Here is an 18,197-nt window from a genome sequence, read left to right as displayed (position 1 = left end):
AAATCATGGGACAGCTGCATCCCCGTTGGAGCAGATGTTTGTGCCTGAGTAGCTGGCTCCGTGGGTTGAGCCGGAGGATAAGCCCTGGGCGGCAACATGGAGGGAGGCTGGTTAAGTGAAGGCTGAGTAGGAAAACCAGCAAAGTCCTCCTTGTCAGAGGAAGCAGCAGGTGAATGGAATATATCTCGTATGTGTTCCTGAGCTGCTGTGGTGGGGGTCGGCACAGAAGCATAGCGTGGACGCTTTGGTTTGCTATGGCTGGAAAGATGTTTGGTCTTAGCCAGTGCTTTAGCATGCTTAGTCTTAGTTGCCTTGGAGGGTTGCTGCTTGGCTGTTTGAGACATGCCTGGCTGTTCTGCCATCTTATATTCACTTTGGGTGCAGTACACGGCCACAGCGGGGGCAGGATGTAGGGACCCGAACAGGCACAGTGTATGACCACAGAGGGGGTAGGATACACTGGCAGATGGCTAAGTGCACGGCCACAAAGGGGGCAGGATGCACTATGGTATCAGCGTTAGTATTGTAGGCTGGATTTCAGGCTTGGTACACGGCCACAAAGGGGGCAGAATGTACAGTATAGACTTCAGGCTTGGTACACGGCCACAGAGGGGGCAGAATGTACGATTCAACAGCTTGTGCACAGCATCACAGTCTTAGCACACGGCCACGGATGGGGCAGAATGTACAGGTCAACAAGTTGTGCACCTAGCGCCAGAGCCAGCAATGTTGAAAAGTCTAAAGCACAGTGACAGCGATAATGAGGCAGCCACCAAAGTACAGGTGCTAGCTGTCAGCTAGTTGTCAAAAGCCGCAGCAGTAGTCGTGTGATAGAGGAGTCCAAAGAACTAAGGAGTCCTATCTTACACGTACGTACAGGGAGCCCTTGTCAGCTAAGCCCCCTTTATTCAGTATAGACGGGAAAGAGAGACAGACAAGATGGCGCCCGCAAAAAAGAGCGGGAAAACAATGCAATCAAAAATGGTGGCTACGGAGAAGGAGCAATGGCGGGCACTGAGGGGCAGCAAAAATGGACTGCCAGTAACGGCCGCCGAAGTGTGCTACAGCTGCGAGGGAGAGAATCGCAGCTGTAAAAGCCAGGCAGGTGAGACTCAGGAGGGGAGGCAGAATGGCCGGGGAAGGACCGTAGCAGCTGAGAGAGAGTAGGGAAACAAGCCAAAGCCGCTAACAGAGAGACCGTCGCGGCGCACTTTAAGCTGCGACGGCAAGTCAGTAGTCAGAGCAGTTCAGGGGAAAGGAGATCTGCAGCCGCAGTCTCCTGGCTGAAAAGGAACCGCAATGAGAAAAGCCGCGGCCGTACGAGGCAGGTGGCAACCCAGACGGCCAGGCACTAAAACAAAGAGCGCCGCAAGGGCTGGCTCCTTTGAGATAGGCAGGGAGCTGCCGCCGCAAGCTCCCGCCTGGGGAGAACGAAATAATCGCAGCCGCGGTCTCTGGCAGAGCCGTGGGCGAAAACCTGGGTAAATGAAATTGACCCGGACAAGGGAGAGCGCGGGGAGCTGCAGCCGCAAGCTCCCGCCTGAGAAAAAACAGAAGAACCACAGCCGCGGTCTTTAACAGGGTCTTTGGGCTAGAACCTGGGAAAATTAAATTGGATTCGCCAGAAATACGAAAAAGACAGAGTTAAACACGAGACAGAGGGAAGGAAGGAACGTGGGAGACACACACACAGCCAACCTCCACACCCTGTCAGACAAATACAGCAACGAAACACACAGACTAAAACTACGCTATCTGTATATCAATCTTGTTCGTACGAAGGCAAGAATGAACTGGAGAGTGGGAGGGGCCTGACGTCCCTAGTCTTGACTTCAAAAACATTCTTGCCTTCGCATGATAGGTGGAGCTAATACCCGCTGTGATGGCCGGACTCATAGGGAAAATGTCCCATTCCCATCCATTTTAATTCACTCACACCAAGTATTGTAATGTTATGTTCCATTTCTTGCTTGACAATTTCTAACTTTCCCTGGTTCATGCTTCTCACATTCCATGTTCCTATTGTGTGCGTCGTACAACTCCGGACTCTCATTTCCCATCTGTGCGCATCAGCCTCTGGGCTTGCTTTCGGCTTTGAACCAGCTGTGTCATGAGTCACAGCACTACTCGTACTTGTCCTTTGTTCTTCCCCAGTAGCTCGGTGAGTGTCTTCTGATCTGGGGGGTCTCATCTTTCAGCACTATCTCATGTTGCATTTTGGATACTCTGTTCATAGGGCTTTCGTGGTAAGAGGTATTCAGAGGTGGTTTACCATTGCCTTCCTCTGAGTTTGGATGCATCTTAGTCTGGTGTCTCAGCTTTGACCATTCCGCCTTGGGTGCCCCTGCTAGGAGCCTAGCCTCTTGGTCTAGACTCCTGACAGCATTGCTCTCAGCTTCTTCAACACTCTCAAACCCCCTCACCATGTTAAGGTATGCATCCTAGTGTGCATCCTAATAGCAGGCTTTTACCCTGCATTGAGATCACTGAGACTTAAGACTTAGTAAAATAAGAAAAGCTACTTTATTTATAGAAATACACAGTAGATAGGATGGTACTATATATTCCTGCATTTAAACAGTAGATTCAAAATAAACAATGATAGCACAGCGACTATAAAGACGAAGAAACAGAACTTGAGTTACTTCAATTCTGTCATTCTATGTGACCACTTGGGAGTTTTTATTTGTGTTTAAAATTTAAAACAGCGAAACAGAGTGCGAACTGCGAGGTGTAATATTTTTGTTTGTTAAGTGCAAATTTCTTTTCTGGCCATTATTATTTGTTTCATTTCATGATTATTACTGAAAACAATTTTGTCGTATAGAGGAGGGGGTGTTAAAAATGATCCGCTCCGGGTGTCAAATGCACTAGGTACGCCACTGACTGCACTGAGCTATTGGAAAGAATCTATAAATATGGTAAGTGAAATAAAGTATCTGTCACAGGAATTTCTTACAGACATTAATATAAGCAGAGACATGCAAGTTTTAAATGCCTTACCCCTAATACAGTGAACAACAGAGTTATAAAGAAAAGGAGAGGTCTCTGTCCCATACAGCATCTGGTAGCCATTAAGAAGAACTGCTCCTGTGCCATCTGACGAACAGTTCTGAAAAAATCGTAACAAAGTATTTCTATTAATACAGATACTTTGTGGACAAAAGAAATCTTAATTAAACTTGTTAGAGTGCTCTCCTGAATGAACATATGAGGTAGTGTCATAACTTTCTCTGTGGCTGGGATTCAGAGGGATTTAATTCAAAATGTACAGTGTGAAGGTCTTATTGGACTCCATTTAGCGACACCACTGGAGATGCAGGTCTTCCAAATAACAATAGGTGTGTATGGCTTGTAGGTATATATGGGTGACAAAGAAAATCTTGAGTTTTGTGATGATTCTTGGAACCAAGAAGGTGCCAAATGGAACAGCCTAGTATTGAAAGCGATTCTGCTGACAGCAAACACCAAAAGGAAAAAAACCAAACAGGACCTAACATGGAGACATGCTTCCAACAGATCCACAAAGGACCGAAGATTGCAGAGCCTCCTTGATGAATGTTAAATCTGAAACCTGTGATAGGCCACAAACTTGTTCAGATATTTTACAACAAAGATGTCCCTTGCATCCGTGCCTTTTTGGAGCATGAGAAAGATGGAGGAGATTCTTGACAATCATTCTGTGGATAGGACAGCTACTGTTGCTATAATGTCTAGGAGATCAGATATAGCCAGTCTGATGAGCTTTTGCTTTTGTGGTCACCCTGATACCAGTGACAGAAAAAAGCTGCTGGTATCTTTTGCAGCTCTATTTAGTAACTTTCCCTTGTGGTTCAGATGATGGAGTCACCAGGAATTTTGAGACATCCCAGATAGGGGGAAAGTGCTCAAGCCTTCTTCCAGTTGGAAGGTTTATGGCATCATAATTGCTGGTGCCCTCCCTCTGGTGGCATGGGAAGGGCCAGGTCTACCCCATCAAGCAGTTGGGTTTCTAGTTGGAAATCTGGATCCTCAACATGGAGGATTAAGGACAAGGGAAAAGGTAAAAAGTACAAGGAAGAAGGTAGAAAAAATGAACAGGCCAAGAAGTAGTTTGTTTTTCCCTAGAGCACTGGGGTTCTTAACCATTTTGAGGTCACAGACCCCTTTGAGAACCTGATGAAAATTATGGGCCCCCATAAATAAATATGGTTATTTTACTGCACTGGGTTTTTTTGCATTCTGTTCATGGTTCCCCTGAAGCCCATCCATGGACTCAATAGGGGTTCATGGACCACAGGTTAAGAACGCCTGCTCTAGAGAAAGGTTCACGTCTGGCTTCTGAGTTAGGCAGAGAAGAAACTGGGAGAGGTCTGGGAAAGTGAAAGTTATTGGTTTTGCCTCTTCAGCTAGTAGAAAGAATAAAAACCCCAGCCTAGATATCCTTCCACAAACAGAAAAACTGTAAATTAATGCATAATATAGCAGCAAGACCAGGGGTGCTGCCGCTGATGCTAGTCCTACTCAGACTTTCAAAAGCTTTTGATAAAGGACCTCACCAAGGACCTGAGTAAGCTTAGCAGTCACGGAATAAGAGATGTTCTGTTATGGATCGGCAAGTGGTTAAGGACCAGGAAGCAGAGAGTAAAAATAAACAGACAGTTCTCCCAGTGTGGGAATGCAGAAAGCGGAGTTCCCCAACAATTGGTACTGGGACCTGTGCTTTTTCATTCATAAATGATCTAGCAAGGGGTGAATGGTGAGGTAGCCAAGTTTGCTGATAACACCAAGTTGTTCAGAGTGGTTAAATCAAACAAGATGAATGGGCAGTAAAAAGGACAACTTAATGTAAGCAACTGTAAAGTGATGCACTTTGTGACAAAAAAAATCCTAATTTCATATATACATTAATGGGGTTTGAACTGGCAACGATTGACCAGGAATAAGACCTTGGAGGCTTGGTGGACAGCTTGATGAAGATGTTGATCTAGTATGCAGCAGCTGTGAAAAAGGCAAATTCCATGTTGAGGAATCATGAGGAAAGGGATTGAAAATGAAACTGCCAATATCGAAACACCATTATACAAATCTACGTGAGACCATACTTGGAATACTGTGTACATTTCTGGATATCTCACTTCAAAAAGGTTCAGAGAAGGGAAACCAAAATGATCAAGGAATTGGAGAAACTCCCCTATGAGGAAAAGCTACATTTGGGCTTTTTAGTTTAGAAACAAGGCAAGGGGAGACATGATAGAGGTGTACAAAATTAAGCATGATGGAGATGGATGGATGAAGGTTTTTCTCCCTCTCTCTGGAACTTGGGGCCATCCAACAAAGCTGAATGTTGGGAGATTCAGAACAGACGAGAAGTACTTTTTCACACAGCACATAACTAAACAATGGAAGCCATTACTAGAAAATACAATGGCCATCTTGGATGGCTTTAAAAGAAAATTAAGACAAATTCATGGAAGATGAAGACATCAAAGGCTACCAGCCATAATGGCCATGTTCTACCTCCACTGTCAGAGGCGGCACGCTTCTGAATACCAGTTGCTGGGAATCATAAGCGGAGAGTGCTGTTGCAGAGGTCCTGCGCGCAGGCTTTCCATAGGCATCTTGTGGGCCACTATGAGAACAGGATGCTGGACTAGATGGGCCCTTGGCCTGATCCAGCAGGGCTCTTATGTTCTTAATTCTTGTAAGCCACCGTGAAAGCACCAGTGTGGTTTAGTGATTACTGATTAGTGCATATAACTAGGAATGAGGAGACCCAGATTCAAATATCTACTCAACCATGAAGTTCACTGGGTGACCTTGGACCAGCTACTCTCGACCTAATCTTCAAAGAGTTGTTGTGAAGATGAAAGGGAGATGAGAAAAGTGTACCTTGAGCTCCATGAACAAAAGGTAGAACATATAATTTTTAGAAGTCCCCATAGCTTCAGTGCCATTATGATCTAGCGATACACAAAAGAAATTATATCCCAGCAGTTGCAGTTTGTACTGTTGCCCACATTAGGCATCTACAGTCATCTGCTACCTCCACATCTACACATTTTTGGAGAGAAGTCAGCAAACATGAGATGAAAACAGTTGAAATCACTTACTTGCTATGACAATGCAACAGCAAGTCAATGATAAATGTCTGCCATGCTTTTTCTTTACTAAGTGCATCCAGCGCTGTTGGAATTAAGGCAAAACAAAGAGTCATCGCTTCAAGTGCTTCACAGCAAACTTGCTCATCTTCTACATCTGGTTCATTGCCTGCATTAGTCTGTAAAATTAATCAGAAATAAGTAGCATAAAATATTATTTATTATTATCTTTATTTATACCCCGCCCTTTTTCCAAAACTGGAACTCAGGGCGGCTCACAACTAAAAATGGGTACATATAATTTGGACATATAAAAATCTACATTTAAAATAGAATTAAACTCATTACAGCATTAAAACAATTAAACATCACCTAAAAATACCTAAAACCAATTTAAGAATAGATATGGAAGAGGATATATATGGAAGAGGAGCTAATGATTGTCTTAACTGTTCCCTTCAGATACAAACTGATAGTACTGAAAGTACACATGCTATTTACTACAACCTGAACATCACAAATACTAAGGCCTGATTAAGGCCTACAACTGAAACTGGGATTAAGAACTGGAAGAGAGGTGTTCTTTTGTTTGAGTTCTCACACAATATTGAAATTATGCAAAGGGGTAAGCTATTAGTGAAAAGGTGGGAAGAAGATGCAATCCAATTTATTTAGTACATTACATCCCACCTTTATTCCATTACGGAACTCAAGGAGACACACATGAGGGTGTCAAGTGCTGTCCCATCCAGGCATTGAACAGACTGAAACTTGCTCAGCTTCAGTAAGGTGGCTGTATTTCTGAGCTGGGCCTTTGATACCTTAGATAATTATTCTATACAACAATGCCTCAAAGGACAATCTTCTCTCCATAACTAGAGAGCTGGCTTGATTAATAAATCCTCTTCTTATTGAAATATTACTGATAATGGTTTAAAGAACCTACTTAAGGGATTTCCATGAGTGTAAATTCAACTATTTTTCATATTATACCACCATAATGATATATGTAATATATCAAAAAATGAAAAAATCATTTATTTTTATTTAGAAATGCTTCATAAAAGTGCTGTCTGTAATGTTATCTGGAAATGCGTAAATTGTTTTAATCTACCACAATCCCAAACATGTTTATAAGCAAATCCCACTGATATCGCATGAATATCAAGCAGGATACTCAGGAGTTTCTAAGCACATCTGCATATGGTTCCTGTTAAAGGCAAGAAAAACAGAATTGCTACATTCACTGGCCAGTCTCAGGGCACAATCCAACCTTTTGGAGGCTGGCAGAAGCAGAGCCAGCAGAAGGGGCCACCACATCCAACCTCTGTTTAGGAGTTGCTGGGAGGGGAGGATGCTGGCTGGGGTGGCAGGGCTCGGCAGAAAGAAATGAAATGCATGTTTCCTTCCGCAATATTGGCTGCTGGGACGGAGGGTCGAACAGGCTCAGGATGCGGTGTAAATCCTTCTTCCCTCAGTTCTACTCCTGATACATCCCCAGAATGCCCCATATTAGGATGTTTTGCTCGCTCCACTTGCACCGATCACGGCTGAGCCAGTTGGGCCCCAGGTGGCAGCTAAGTTCCCCTGCTGTGCTGTGCCTGAGCCCGGGGGGGACGGGGGACGACCTTCTTCTGGCAGAGCCTGGCAGCGTCAAAACCCTGTGTCCTCTACTGCAGCTATGCTGCATCCTGAAGCCCGTCAGCCCAGCTCAGGGGAATTGTGCTCTGATTCTCCCTGAATGAGATTGTAAAAAGCAGGGCTGTGGAGTCAGAGTTGTGGAGTCAGAAGCAATTTTGGGTGGAGTCAGAGTCAGGCAGTAGAAAAATAGAGGAGTCGAAGGTTTGGCGTACTGACTCCACAGCCCTGGTAAAAAGGCACTGAAACTGCTACAAAGTTATGCTTCAACAAGATAACACTAAAACATTTTCTCAGAAGTTGTAAGACATTCTCTCAACAAAATCAGCAAAACAGCTATCAAAAATGTAACAGAGAAAGCTATTAACAAGAAAACTTATTAAAAATCGTACAGAAATGCTTATAATTTCTGAACAGGCCACTTGAAATTGCTTTTTTAAAATGTGTTTTTAAGTTGTATATTTGTTTATATATGTCCTACGCTTCCTCCCAGCAGGAGCCCAGGGCGGCAAACAAAAGCACTAAAAACACTTTAAATCATCATAAAAACAGACTTTAAAATACATTAAAACAAAACATCTTTAAAAACATTTTTTAAAAGCTTTCAAGACTTTAAAAAAAGTTAAAAAACTTATTGTTTTTTTAAAAAAAGTTTAAAAACATATTAAAACGCAATTCCAACACAGATGCAGACTGGGATAAGGTCTCAAATCAAAAGGTTTGTTGAAAGAGGAAGGTCTTCAATAGGCGCCAAAAAGATAACAGAGATGGCGCCTATCTAATATTTAAGGGGAGGGAATTCCATAGGGTGGGTGCCACCACATTAAAGGTCCGTTTCCTATGTTGTGCGGAATGGACCTCCTGATAACATGGTATCTGCAGGAGGCCCTCACCTGCAGAGTGCAGTGATCGACTGGGTATATAAGGGATAAGATGGTCTTTCAGGTATCCTGGTCGCAAGCTGCATAGGGCTTTGTACACCAAGACTAGAACCTTGAACTTGGCCCGGTAGCAAATGGGCAGCCAGTGCAATTCTTTCAGCAGCAGGGCAACATGTTGGCGATACTCTGCCCCAGTGAGCAGTCTCGCTGCCACATTTTGCACCAGCTGCAGCTTCTGGACCAACCACAAGGGCAGCCCAACACAGAGCACATTACAGTAATTGAGCCTGGAGGTTACCAGTGCGCAGACAACAGTGGCCAGGCTATCCTGGTCCAGAAACGGCCACAGCTGTCTTAGCAGCCGAAGCTGGTAAAAGGCACTCCTAGACACTGAGGTCACCTGGGCCTCTGGTGACACAGATGGATCCAGGAGCACCCCCAGACTATGGATTTGCTCTTTCAGAGGGAGTATGGCCCTATCCAAAGCAGGCAATGGTCCTTCTTATTAAATATTAGTTTAAGAGAAAAAGGTACTTAAGATTTCTTACCTTCTCATAAATTTTACTAATATCCTCATTTGAACTGAATACCAGCTGTACTGATCCACATCCTGAAGCCCAAACTATTTTTTGCACTGCTCTAATAACACAAATGTCAGGGATATACTTTGAAGCCTAAAAACAGAAACATAGTGTCAAATATCATTGGTCTAAATGTTTTACTTCAGATATTGCAAAAGAAGCATAGGGTAAGAAATGCTAACAACTAATAATTCTAAATTTCCCACAAATTTGAATCTAACCTATGGCAGTCTATGTTCTTGCATTGGAGGCTGAAGCTCATACCGAGTCAGGCAAGTTTTTCATCTAGCCCAATACTTTCTACTCTGGCGGTGGCTCTCCAGGGTCTCTCTCATCACCTACTACCAGATCTTGTTGTTGTTGTTGTTAACTGCACATGCCAGGCACTGAACCTGAAACCTTCTGAATGCAAAGCAGGAGCTCTACCATAGAACTATGGTCCCTCTCAAAAGACACAGTCTCTTGACAGGACATGACCACATGACACCAAGCATTTCTTTAGGTTGCTGGCATAACAGTGCAGGTTCAATTCAGAAAAGTCAGGCTCAAACAAAAAACACATTTCCACGCATCTTTTCCTCTGCTTAACAAAACAAAACAAAACCGCAAAAGGAGGATGCAAGTTTAAGCCATTTTGTTTCTGATCAAAATCTGAGCTACCCACAAGAAAAGAAACATTGTTACCTGCAGGGAGCAATGAAAAAAGTTATTTTCAGATGAAAAATGTTTAGAGTTAAGTAGCCGCTTTCTCCTCTGCTGTTCTTCAACCTTAAAACAGCCCAGGGAGGCTGCACGTTTAAAGGTTGCGGCAAAAGATTCATACAACTGTGTTTCATCCATTTTGGGCCTCAGAGAAAATGACTACCCTTGAATTTTGACATTCCACATCCCTCAGGATATAATTATTTTGAACTGACCAAAAATTACTCAGCTGCCTATCACTGGTTAGGAAAATCGGGGGTGGTATCCAATGCTGTCCCCCTGCATTGACAGCAGGCATCCATCAACATAATAGATAGGCAGTGTTCAGTGATTTTCCCCTTTCCAAAATCTGCTTTGGAGGATTGAGGAAGCATAAGTTCCAAAATTAATTGCCAGCATCTGTCACCCTGGATGCTTAGATAGAACAATTCTTACCACAAACTGCCTCCTTCCCCATTCCACTGACAGATGCCTTAGTCATCTGGATACCACCCCAGAAGCCTTAGAGTTGAGGAGGCCAACAGATGGGGAAAAAATAAAAACCACTCCCAGTAAATTTTCAAATGCAGATAAAATTTAGTTTAAGAATTAATTTTAAAGCTTAGAAAATAAGGCAAATTATTAAGAAATATGGGGAATTAGATCCTGAGATTCATCTGTATAATAGGGCTAGTGGGAACTTATTTTCCCACCCTCTCCTGGTTCAGAAACCAATCCCAGTAAATTTTCAAATGTGGATAAAGTTTAGTTCAAGAATTAATTATATCAAGCTTTGAAAATAAGGCAAATTATTAAGGAATACAGGAATTAGATCCTGAGACTCATCTGCATATTGGGGCTATTGGAAGCTGACTTTCCCACCCCCTCCTGATTCTAGAGCCTACAGAAAATGCTCTCCTGAGGGCTGGAGAACCTTGCTGAAAGGTGTGGGCTATGAAGCAAGGCAGACAGCAGAAAATCAGGCAGACCCACCTTGTATGTGTAGCATATGTCTCTATCTGCTCCCCGCTTCCCTCTCAGCCCACCCCTCAGCAGGGTCCCCCAACCATAGAGAAGTATTTTCATGGGGTGCTGGTGGGAAGAGGAAGGAGTGGGGAAAGTCAATTTCTACTAGTCCCATTAAGCAGGCAAGTCTCTGAATCCAATTTACTATTTCTACTGCTTTATCAATATACAATAGGTCAGTGGCTCTGAAGCTGCAGACAGGCTTCCATTAAGGATATGCAAGCAGCTGCTGGAGATAGTACAACATTTCTCCCACCCACCAATCTCCACTTTAACCTTAGCTACCAAGTCACTGCTGTAACTAAACCAGGAACTGGGGGCAGCATTCAGAAAAAGTAAAGACTATACTAACCTCATCAGATATTTGCTGTGCAAGGCGTATTGCTACATTTCTTAGCATGCACTCCGAGGTTGGATTGGGAATGTTTTGTAGAGCAGTTTGCAACACCACTGCCTGATCATGAGTTGCTTGGTTGATCTGGAATAATTTTCAATATTTTAAAAGGAGGAACATACTATGTTCAACTGTAAAAAATAATATACTGGAAAAGTACTTCCACTGCATTTATAGATAGATCACATACACAATGTTTCAGTAGTGGCACCCTTTTTATGCCTCCCCTCTGAATTGAGGCAAGCATCCACATTAATGTAATTTCAGTGTTTGGTGAAAACATTTATTTTTGGAGACCTTTGCTGGCCATTGTTTCTTTGAACTATCTACCATTAACCTCCTAAAAGCTGTTGTTTCATGCTGAATTTTGTAATTTTATTGTATTTTCGATGAATTTGTACACCACCTTATATATGAAAAGTGGTATTATAAATATTTTAATAAATATGGACAGTGCTGCCAAATGTTTATTGTTCAAGTCAGCATCCTCTACTATCTCAATGGATCAAGTGTTCTAAGCAGACCAATACAATAAATGAGGTTTACTGAAATAGCTCTCTGCTAACTTAATGAGACATCAGCCCAAATAGTAACTTTTTATGTCTCCTGTACAATACTACGAGCCTCAATGTACTTCAAAGATAGCATTCAATAGTTACATTGCAATCACCAAGATAGTTCTTCTCTGCACCTGCCATCAGAAAAATAACTGGAGTACCAGCCTTCTTCAAATCATGCTAAAGTTTATGGATCTCTTTTACCCCTACATGTTTTTTTTTCTTTTCTATTATCTTTTTATTTTGGATCCACTACATCCTTTGGTAATTTCATATCTAGATTATTCCATCATATTTTTTCTGGACTACTTTTTCTATCCACCAGTCCACAACTTGCCCCATAAGACATATGAATCTTTGCTTCTCACTTTTGCTGTTCTGTATGAAGTCATCTACTACATCCCTCACTGCCATCTTAACAAGTTAGTGTCTAACTTTTGCTATTTATTAATTTAAAACTGTGCAAATGGTAAAATGTCAATTTGTTAACTTCAGAGAACTACATGAGCAAAGGAACACAGCAATAACTTTTGAATTCACATTAACAGCAGGTAGTATAGATGCTTGTTTTCAGAATTTGTAATTTAGATAACAATAAGTTAAATAAAGTGATGCGATGAAGAAGGGCACAATTACCAGTGGTGAAATGAATGAATGCATTGAGTTTGAATGCATAAGTGAGAAGAAAACGTAAGTAGTATTTGTATAGATGAGACCTTTGGTCTTACCGTAAAACCATCTTCTACATGCATCTAAAGATGAGCTCAGGTAGGTTTTGAGCTCCACCTGTGGTCAAAGGCAGAATAGCACTGTTCGGTTTTTCTTGCTTCTTCTAGCTTCCCCTTAGCTTCGGGAAACCAGTTTTCAAATGACAAGCCATACCCAAAACATGTAACTGTAACAGTGCATACAAATTAACAAACAGCACTCTCTGCACACTGAGTGGCAGAAATAAGTGAAGAAATCAGGCAAAGACATGCCACGTAAAACAGGCAGAGAATATGCCAGAACATGACACATATACAGTCAGAAACATTTCAGACATCAGCCCAGCAAAGGAAGCACAGAAGGCAACCCCAACCATGTAGGGAGAGGTCCTGAGATCATCTTTACTTGCATGTAGAACACCGTTTTACAGTAAGACCAGAGGTCTCTTCTCCCATGCATGTAAGATGATCTCAGGTGGAACATTCCCAAGCTGACCCATAAATGGTGGGAACTTAATGAGGGGCTGCCTATAACTTTGGGAGAATGAACTGCAGAGCCCGTTTCCCAAAGGCTGCCTCAGCTGAGACACACTTATCAACTTTGTAGTGCTTGATAAATGTGTTCAAGTAGCCCAAGTGGCTGCTTTACATACCTCATGGAGGTGCATTAAGCAAAAAAGTTGCTGAGGTGGCAGCTGATCTGGAAGAATGTGCTATGATCTTAGTTGGCAGCCATAAATTCTAACTGGTGTAAGCTAAGGAAATGCAACCGTTAATCCATCTGGATAAAGTGGAGGTTGAACCTTTTTTCCCCAACAAAGAAGGGTGAAAACATACAAACAAAGAGTCTGTCTTATGAAAAAACTTGGTTCTGGAAATGTACACTTTTAGGGACTTACGCACATCCAAAGAGTGCCAAGCCTTCTTGGATGGATAGGAAGAAGAGGGACAGAAGAAAGGCAGTACAAGTTCTTGCTGACAGTGGAAGGTAGAAAGGACTTTAGGACAGAAAAGAGAATTAGTGCATAAAATGACCCTGTTCTTTTGGAAAATGCAGCAGTGCTTCTCCACTGATACAGCATTCATCTCAGAGATCCGTTTGGCTTAAGTAATTGTCACCAGAAACAGCACCTTGAATGACAGCAGACGTAGAGAGATGGACTTAAGTGGTTCAAACAGTGGTTTCTGAAGCGCCGTCAGTACTTTGTGAAGATCCCAGGATAGAAACTGGTGCTGGGTAGGTGGTGAAGATATGGTTGCTCCATGCAGAAAGTGCCTCAAATAAGGATGTGAACTTAAAGGCTTGAGACTTTGAGAGGATGGCTGAGAGTCAATGCCTGGCGATGGAGAGTGTTAGGACACAGACCCCACACCAATCCATCTTGAAGAAAAGATAAAATTTCCTTAAGAGCTGCTCTCTTTGGTGTGCAACCTTGTTCCAGGCACCATGCTGAAAACACCTTCCATGTATTCCGGTATAACCTCATGATGGAAGGCCTTCTGTCTATCACAGAAACCAGCAAGCCTGCTTTTATGAGTCGTTTCCGATCAATTTCCATGCATGAATCATAGAATAGTAGAGTTGGAAGGGGCCTATAAGGCCATCAAGTCCAACCCCCTGCTCAAGGCAGGAATCCAATTCACAGCATTCCCAACAGATGGCTGTCCAACTGCCTCTTGAATGCCTCCAGTGTCAGAGAGCTCACTACCTCTCTAGGTAATTGGTTCCAGTGTCATATTGCTCTTACAGTTAGGAAGTTTTTCCTGGTGTTCAATCCAAATCTGGCTTCCTGCAACTTGAGCCCATTATTTCGTGTCCTGCACTCTGGGATGATTGAGAAGATATCCTGGCCCTCCTCTGTGTGACAACTTTTTATGTACTGGAAGAGTGCTATCATATCTCCCCTCAGTCTTCTTTTCTCCAGGCTAAACATGTCCAGTTCTTTCAGTCTCTCCTCATAGGGCTTCAGTTCAGCCGTGCTGGGTCTGGATGGAACAGGAGACACTGAGATAACAGTTCTGTCCTGCATGGGAGAGACCATGGAGAAGACTCTGCCAGGCTGATTATCTCCGAAAACCAAGGCTTGTGTGGCCAGTATTACTGCTGCTCTCTCCTCCCAAACTTGACGCAGCACCCTGGACAGGAGAGGGAATGCATAAAGAATTCCTTGAGGCCACCACGTTGTCAGAGCGTCCATCGCCTCTGTCCCTGGGTCTGCATAATGGGAGAAAAACCTGCATACCTGATGATTTGGGGATGAAGTGAAGAGATGAACATGAACTTTTCCGAAGACCCTGCAAACTTCCTTGAATACTTCACAAAGCCTCCATTCACCAAGCTGGATCCATTCTGGGCTCAACCAGTCAGCCTGATCATTGTCTTCTCCCTTCAAGTGCTCCGCCATCAGAGAATCCAGATGACACTCTGCCCCACTCATTAAAAGGGCAGACAACCACCCACGGGGGAAGGGCATAGTCAGAATTGGTGTTTGTTCCCAGATCTGACTGGAGCCAGGCTTCCTGGAGAATTGCTGCTACTGGCTACCAGTAATGAAACGCTGCCTGCTCCAAGGGCGAAAGGACAGGACATCTCTGTCCCGACCTGGTTGCCGAAGGGAAAGAAAGAACTGGAAGGATTGATTGGTTGAGTATGGGTGATAAGGCTTGTGAAAACTACAATTGTCCTCCCTCTTTTTTAAGGAAGGCGTTGCCTTCTTTTTATCCCTGGACTCTACTAAAACTTTCTCCAAGGCTGCATCCCCAAATCACTTGCCTCCTGTATACAGCTCTGAAGCTGGGTTAGAGAGTGCAGTGGGGTCCACATCTCAGTGACAAAGCCACAAGGTTCTCTAGGAAAATACGACAGCCGCCAAAGCTCTAGCCAAAAACTGGACCACATCCACTGAAGCATCTGCTGTAAGGGCCACCACCCGGAAAATTTTCAATAGAGATTTTCAAACCCAGGCAGGATCCTGCTGAGAATTGTAGAACAGCTCCTCCAACCAAGTATAGTAGGTCATGCAAATACTGAAGCTGAGGACACAGCTCTTACTGATAGAGAGCTGGGGTCATGCACTCACCAGAAGTCTAAGTCCAACTTTCGTTCCATCACATCCTTGAGGTGTGCATCCAACTCTTTTTAAGATTTAGGGAGTGGCTTACCAGACCTTGCACTAGGGCATCAATGAGTGGGAGCTTCAATTGGTCCATAAGTGTCTGATCCAGAAGATAATATTTATCTACAATGGGTACAGACTTTTTGTATTGTAAAAGTGTGTCAAACTCTGCTTTAATGTCCTTTAGAAACAAAGATGGGAGCTTGAGCACTCAAGACTTAGGCTTGGGGTCTGGGCACATGGAAGCCACTCTGGAGGATGAGGAATCCTATGAAGAAGCCTCCTCTGTAGTGTTCAAGTTGAGAGCTCCCATGGCCTTACAAAACAATGGTAAGTAATGTTGTTCCTGAAACACCCAACTGAAAGAAACCTCTCCCAACTCAGATTCTCCACTGTACTCTTCTTCATCCAGTACAATTAAATCCATATCCACTGCCTCTGAACCTTCAGCACAGGATAGGTGATGAACCCCTCCCCTGGGTACCACATGAGCATCCAGTGAGGCATGCCTATGAATCCTCCAAAGATGCTGAGGGTGCGTAATCAGGGTTTGGGGGCTGAGCAGACCGAGGCAGCTGAGCCCCTTGAAGCTATGCCTCCAAGGGCTGTATGATGACATTAGGACAAGGTGCAGCAGCCAGCAAAGGTTGCAAGGTAGCAGCCAGGTCTTTAGACAGGTCTGCTAACAAAATATCTTTCAGCTGCACTAGCATGTCTGAAGTTAGATGCAGCTACACAGGAGGAGGAGGAGACTGCAGATTCTCTGAGGAAGTGTGTTGCTCAGCCCTTCCCATTGAGAGGGATGCTTGAGAGGACACTGGAAGATGGCTACACAGCATAGTACCTGAGTTCCCAAATCCACAAAAGGTATCAGGAGCATTCCTAGTAGAGAAGACTGTAGCTAATTCCTTTCTGTGTTTCCCCTCCTTCATCCCGATAATTGCTCTTCATATCTTAGAGCCCCACTTGAATCGCCCTCAGAGGCAAGCTGCTGTGCAGTTTCTCACCAAAACAGTTCCTCCACCTTCTCCTGCTCAGCACCCTCCCTGTTGATTGGGCTGGCATTCCAGGAAAAATAACATGGGCCTAATATGTGGCTCCCCACAGTCTCTGAGACCTGCTGTAGTAAAAGGCTTAAGAACTGGCAGCCACTGCTGACAGTGCTGGGGAGTCCCTTCCTATAACCCACTAGACCGCCAAACCACTCTCTGGCCTGTTGGACGAGGGGTTGGCAGAAGCTGTATGAGTTCTCACTGCATGTGTGGAAGCACCTTGGAAGGTGGGAAGTTTTTATTTATTTTATTATTTGATTTATATCCCGCCATTCCTCCCAGCAGGAGCCCAGGGCAGCAAACAGAAATGCTAAAAACACTTTAAAGCATCATAAAAACAGACTTTAAAATACATTAAAACAAAATAACGTTAAAAACATTTAAAAAAAGAAAAAAGCTTTAAAAACATCTTTAAAAAAGGGTTAAAAACATATTATTAAAAAAACATATTAAAAAGCAATTCTAACAGATGCAGACTGGGATGGGTCTCAACTTAAAAGGCTTGTTGAAACAGGAAGGTCTTCAAAAGGCGCCAAAAAGACAGCACAGATGGCGCCTACCTAATATTTAAGGGGAGGGAATTCCACAGGGTAGGTGCTGCCACATTAAAGGTCCATTTCCTATATTGTACAGAATGAACCTCCTGATAAGATGGTATCTGCAGGAGGCCCTCACCTGCAGAGCACAGTGATCGACTGGGTATATAAGGGATAAGACGGTCTTTCAGGTATCCTGGTCCCAACCTGTATAGGGCTTTGTACACCAGAACTAGAACCTTGAACTTGGCCCGGTAGCAAATGGGCAGCCAGTGCAATTCTTGCAGCATGGGGGGTGACTTGTTGGCGATACCCTGCCCCAGTGAGCAGTCTCGCTGCCACATTTTGCACCAGCTGCAGCTTCCGGACCAACCACAAGGGCAGCCCAACACAGAGCACATTAAAGTAATCGAGCCTAGAGGTTACCAGTGCATGGACAACAGTGGTCAGGCTATCCCGGTCCAGAAACGGCCACAGCTGTCTTACCAGCCGAAGCTGGTAAAAGACACTCCTAACCACTGAGGTCACATGGGCCTCTAGCGACAAAGATGGATCCAGGAGCTCCTCCAGACTATGGACCTGCTCAGTTTATTGGCCCTCATCCGGCCCACCACCGAGTCCAGGCAGCAGTTCAGGGCATGTACGGCCCCTCCTGATTCAGATGTTACAGAGAAATAGAGATGGGTATCATCAGCATACTGCTGCAGTTGCAGTAATGGCGGCAGCATCCAGGCCTTCCTTACTGGCGCGGCCGACTTTTCCTTAGATTCCCCATAGTCGGGCAGCATGCGCGTCTGACTAGCTAGCAGAGTGGCAGACAGCCAGCTAAGGACTTGCTCTGCCACTCTGTCAGCTGTGCTGCTTTGTCGGCTCTCCGGCCGTTGTGGAGGAGAGGACAGACCATAGAAAGGGAAAATGTACCATTGGTCTCACCTGAAAGGTGATTTT

The 18,197-nt window shown here is 43.9% G+C and overlaps 1 protein-coding gene across 3 annotated transcripts in view; it reads right to left on the bottom strand.

The window, feature by feature from the left end:
- Positions 1-18,197, bottom strand: part of USP9X (ubiquitin specific peptidase 9 X-linked) — a 164,342-nt gene that overhangs the window by 49,388 nt on the left and 96,757 nt on the right. For all 3 annotated transcript variants that reach the window (XM_061627466.1, XM_061627464.1, XM_061627467.1), the window contains 4 exons: positions 11,240-11,365; positions 9,148-9,273; positions 6,093-6,259; positions 3,004-3,112 (listed from right to left, as the gene is read on the bottom strand). In XM_061627466.1, coding sequence (XP_061483450.1) covers positions 3,004-3,112; positions 6,093-6,259; positions 9,148-9,273; positions 11,240-11,365 — 528 coding nt within the window. The remainder of the gene's footprint in view (positions 1-3,003; positions 3,113-6,092; positions 6,260-9,147; positions 9,274-11,239; positions 11,366-18,197) is intronic.

Source organism: Rhineura floridana, chromosome 5 (assembly GCF_030035675.1).
Source record: "Rhineura floridana isolate rRhiFlo1 chromosome 5, rRhiFlo1.hap2, whole genome shotgun sequence".
In the NCBI taxonomy this organism is placed as follows: domain Eukaryota; kingdom Metazoa; phylum Chordata; class Lepidosauria; order Squamata; family Rhineuridae; genus Rhineura; species Rhineura floridana.
This window is presented reverse-complemented; position numbering and strand designations above follow the sequence as displayed.